Source organism: Cariama cristata, unplaced genomic scaffold, assembly GCF_000690535.1.
Source record: "Cariama cristata isolate BGI_N322 unplaced genomic scaffold, ASM69053v1 scaffold31675, whole genome shotgun sequence".
NCBI lineage: Eukaryota > Metazoa > Chordata > Aves > Cariamiformes > Cariamidae > Cariama > Cariama cristata.
Window position 1 is genome coordinate 10,818 of NW_009616333.1, and position 903 is coordinate 11,720.

The 903-nt window shown below is 61.1% G+C and overlaps 1 protein-coding gene across 1 annotated transcript in view; it reads right to left on the reverse strand.

Moving 5' to 3' along the window:
* The window catches only part of LOC104161639 (CD48 antigen-like), a gene marked incomplete at its 5' end in the record, with an annotated part of 1,085 nt that extends 314 nt beyond the window's left edge, over positions 1 to 771 (reverse strand). Inside the window, 2 exons of the mRNA XM_009700141.1 lie at positions 105 to 368; positions 454 to 771. Of these exons, the coding sequence (XP_009698443.1) occupies positions 105 to 368; positions 454 to 771 (582 nt within the window). The remainder of the gene's footprint in view (positions 1 to 104; positions 369 to 453) is intronic.
* Between the last annotated feature and the right edge of the window lie 132 nt (positions 772 to 903).

Below are 903 nucleotides of genomic sequence, written 5' to 3' on the forward strand. Positions count from 1 at the left end.
CCCAGGTCCCCCGCCACTGCTCCGGGGCCCCTCCAAAGCCAAGGTCACCTTGCAGCCCATCCCACCCGAGTTTTGCCGTTCTGTGCGTGCACCGCAGCCGGTACCTGTCCAGGAGCAAGGGTGCGTGTAGATCAGCGAGGCGCTGTTGGAGGAGACGGGGTTGCTGACTTTGCAGGTGTAGGTTTCCCTCGAGGGGTTGAAGAAGATGCGTTGCGTAGCGGCACCCACACCCTCCCGTGGGATCTTTGTGGGGGGGATCCACTCGTAGGTCACCCCTTCGAGCTCCACTGAGCATTCCAGGTTGACCCTGCACCACGTCGGGTCATCCTCGATCACTTTGGCTTTCACACTAGGCTTCGGGACCCGATCTACAAGAAGCAGCGGGATGTCACAGCCTGGAGGGAGCCACCCCGGGACACGGGGACAACCCTGCCGTCCCCCCGCCCAGCTCACCGTACACCGTCAGGAGGATCTGTTCAATGTGCTCCTTGCCCGCCTCATCCTCCAGGTACACCTGGTACGTGCTGCTGTCGTTTTTCCGTAGCTGGCTGATTTTTAGGGTGTTGTTGGGAAAAAGCTCCAGGCGTCCCTTGTAGGGGCTGTTGGGGTACTGGACCTTCGCCGTGCTGTCCCGGCTGGCGATCTTTACAGAGTTGTCACGTCGCCAGTGGATTTGATGGTAGGAGATGTGCGGTTGCGGGCTGGGACTGAGATACGCCACCCCGTGAACGACACCGATCACCTTCGACGATGGAGCTTGTTGGGCTCGGGCTGTCGAGAGGATGGAGACCGGTGGTGCTTGGCCAGCTGGACACAACCCACCCCTCCGCGGGACTCGTCCCTGCTTGGGGACCCTCGATTCCTCCCAGACAGGTGGAAAATGCAAAAACCCGCCTGCTCGTT